The sequence below is a fragment of the Saccostrea cucullata genome, unplaced genomic scaffold (assembly GCF_032062105.1).
Source record: "Saccostrea cucullata isolate Sc308-1 unplaced genomic scaffold, CSIRO_AGI_Scuc_v1 ctg9421, whole genome shotgun sequence".
In the NCBI taxonomy this organism is placed as follows: domain Eukaryota; kingdom Metazoa; phylum Mollusca; class Bivalvia; order Ostreida; family Ostreidae; genus Saccostrea; species Saccostrea cuccullata.
The window spans coordinates 10955-13637 of record NW_026925181.1 but is presented as its reverse complement, the minus strand read 5'-3'; the positions used below and the strand labels follow the sequence as shown (position 1 = coordinate 13637).

Sequence of the window (2683 nt, the reverse complement as noted above, 5' to 3'; positions counted from 1 at the left end):
GTTAACTATGTTTTACTTCTTTCGTCATTGACTTTAAAAAATGACATATTTCACTTCTAAATGATGTTATTTGTATTTGCCTGCTTTTTTCCTGCAAAAAAACAAAACCAAAAACAAAAACAAAACAAAGAAAAAAAGAAAAAAACAAGCTCAGTTATTTGGCAGGAGAACTAAGAAACATAAATTATTTCTAATTGGATATAGATGAGGAATAAAGTTTTAATCAAATTTTACATATCATTGCATACAGAAAGAGAACCTTCTCCAGAAAACCAATGACTTGTATCATATTGATACTTTTCAGCATTTGTAGAAAGCTCCTTTATATATAGCAAATAATTCATGGTGGAAAACAAAACTCCTTTCTTAAAGTGTGATATGAAAATACTATAGTAGTTGATGCTTTACATGGATAAAATAAAAGAATTTCCGTTTTTTTAATCAAGTTTTTTTATTGGCAAGTGACTCACTGTTCACAAAAACCACAAGTGCATAAATGTATCTTTGTTTAAGATCGACAAGGATGAAAGTACTTAAACATCCTGTACATTAGAACAACACCAAGTAAAAGAAAATTCACAGTAGAAACTCACGTTTAAAAACATATCTCCACTCACAATGTAAAAAAAAAAAAATGATTTTTTCAATTTTCTATATTCTTTTATAATGAGAGGCTTCGATCCGGAGACATTACTACATAATCACTGTCATCAACTTTTATGTCATTAACCATGGAAATATACCAGTCTTCCTCAGATTGGCCGACCACTGTTTTAGAAGGATCATTTTCATATACATGTAAGCCCAAGTCCTTATCACTTCCACTAGTATTTACATTTCTTATGTCATTTTCATATAGAAACAAGTCTTGGAACCTTTCACTGTCATCCTGATAATTAGCATAAACGGAACCTGTGACTTCGGACTCACTACGAGATCTGAATATATTGGCGTATACTTGGTAGTGACTTTCATTAAACTTTGGAGGAGGTGGTCTTTTAGGAGGAACTTTTTTCTTTCCATTTTGTGTACTTTTTCCTCTGATTATCCAGTGATCATTTTCATGTATAGGATTTTTGTTGAAAGTAGTGTCACTCGAAATTGCCTTTTCAATCCGAATAGTGCATGGATCAGAGCTTTGACAATTTGGGTCAGGACCATCAATTTTAGGTAATTTCTTCTCTATTTTTCCTACATTGGGAGTGGACGCTGATTTTGATCGACATTGTAATGCACCACTCCCATCTTCTGGCAGTTTTAACAGATTTGAAATCGACTTTGATTTTTTTCCTTTACGTACAGGGATGGTGATTTTATGGACAATTTTTGACACAGAGAAGTTAATCCCTTCCATGACCGATATCTGTAAAGAAAAATATACTGGTAAATCTTCATAATACATGAACTTGTTATATTCTCTGAATTTGCGAAGTTACTTCGTAAAAAGGGGATTATTAACGAATTCTAATATTGAGCATACCTAGTTTTGGATGCAAACTTAAGATATTTTAGAAAATGAAAGGTAATTTTTTGGCGCACATCTTTTCATGTTTTTCAATACATCATTACATAAAGGATGAAAAATTATATTAATAATCAGATGCATGGTAAAAATCTAATGAATGGTGAACCCCAATTCGTCTATTGCTCACTCCTCCATGGCACCTGATCCCAGCTCTGATGTTTTGGATGTCCTTGTTTGCCCCGCTCCTATTTTGTAATGTTTAATAGATTTTTGAGCTCGAATACTGCTCTTTATCTCCACATATTTCAATTAGAAGAGCTAGAACGAAAATATCAATCACTGAAAGAAGAAAAATGGCGAAGATAACGAACAGAGATCGACCTCCTAATATTATACATTACAAATCTGTGAACAGGACATAAAAACGGAACCCGTGGAAATTCCAGAGGTGGGGATCAGGTGCCTAGGAGAAGTAACATCCCTTGTTGACCGGTCACACCCGCCGCCTTCCTATATATTGATCAAGTGGACGGAACATAGTATATTCAAAGTAAATGAAACACCATATGCAGGTGAGAGCGGAATAAATGAGGAAAGTTAACGATGGAAAAGTTTAAGACATCTCGATTGACATACAGTTTAGTTGTTAGTTGGCATTTGCCAAAAGAGTCCTAACGTCCAAAATTCAATTCAACAGTCAAACATGAAATAGACTTGGCAAACTATGTTGTGTCTTTTATTCACTGGGTTATATCGAGTGGACATATAAATGGAAATATCATTGTTTATTGATAATTAAACATACGTTCCAAAAAATTGGCAGGGGAACTGCCCACGTCACCCCCTTTATAATAAACACCTGTCTTGAAATATCTTACCTTTTGAAGTAGTTTGCGCAATTTTAATTCCAGTTTTCTTTATGTCAACAGTAAATTTTGAATGATGATTTTAAGATGAGATCGGCTGTATATATGCATTACAACCATGATCTCGGAAACGTGTAACAATCATGCATTTGTCATTTGCATACTTCTCGGAAACCTACGTCGATTATTTACAACAAAAACTTCCCTACTTGAACGAAAAAATAGATGCACTACTACTTTGCGTGGGTTTATTGATGACCAAAATTGAATAAAGTCAATAACCAATTGTATTGTACATGTACTTTTATATGAGTATTTGTCCGTAATTAGATTCTTTGGCAAAAGGGGATCG

The 2683-nt window shown here is 33.6% G+C and overlaps 1 protein-coding gene across 1 annotated transcript; it reads right to left on the bottom strand.

The window, feature by feature from the left end:
• Positions 1-427: 427 nt before the first annotated feature.
• Positions 428-2476, bottom strand: LOC134268245 (uncharacterized). Its single transcript, XM_062750439.1, has 2 exons — positions 2344-2476; positions 428-1363 (listed from the first exon to the last, which is right to left on the bottom strand). The coding sequence occupies exon 2, from the start codon at positions 1352-1354 to the stop codon at positions 662-664; it is 693 nt and encodes a 230-aa protein (XP_062606423.1). The 5' UTR covers positions 1355-1363; positions 2344-2476; the 3' UTR covers positions 428-661.
• Between the last annotated feature and the right edge of the window lie 207 nt (positions 2477-2683).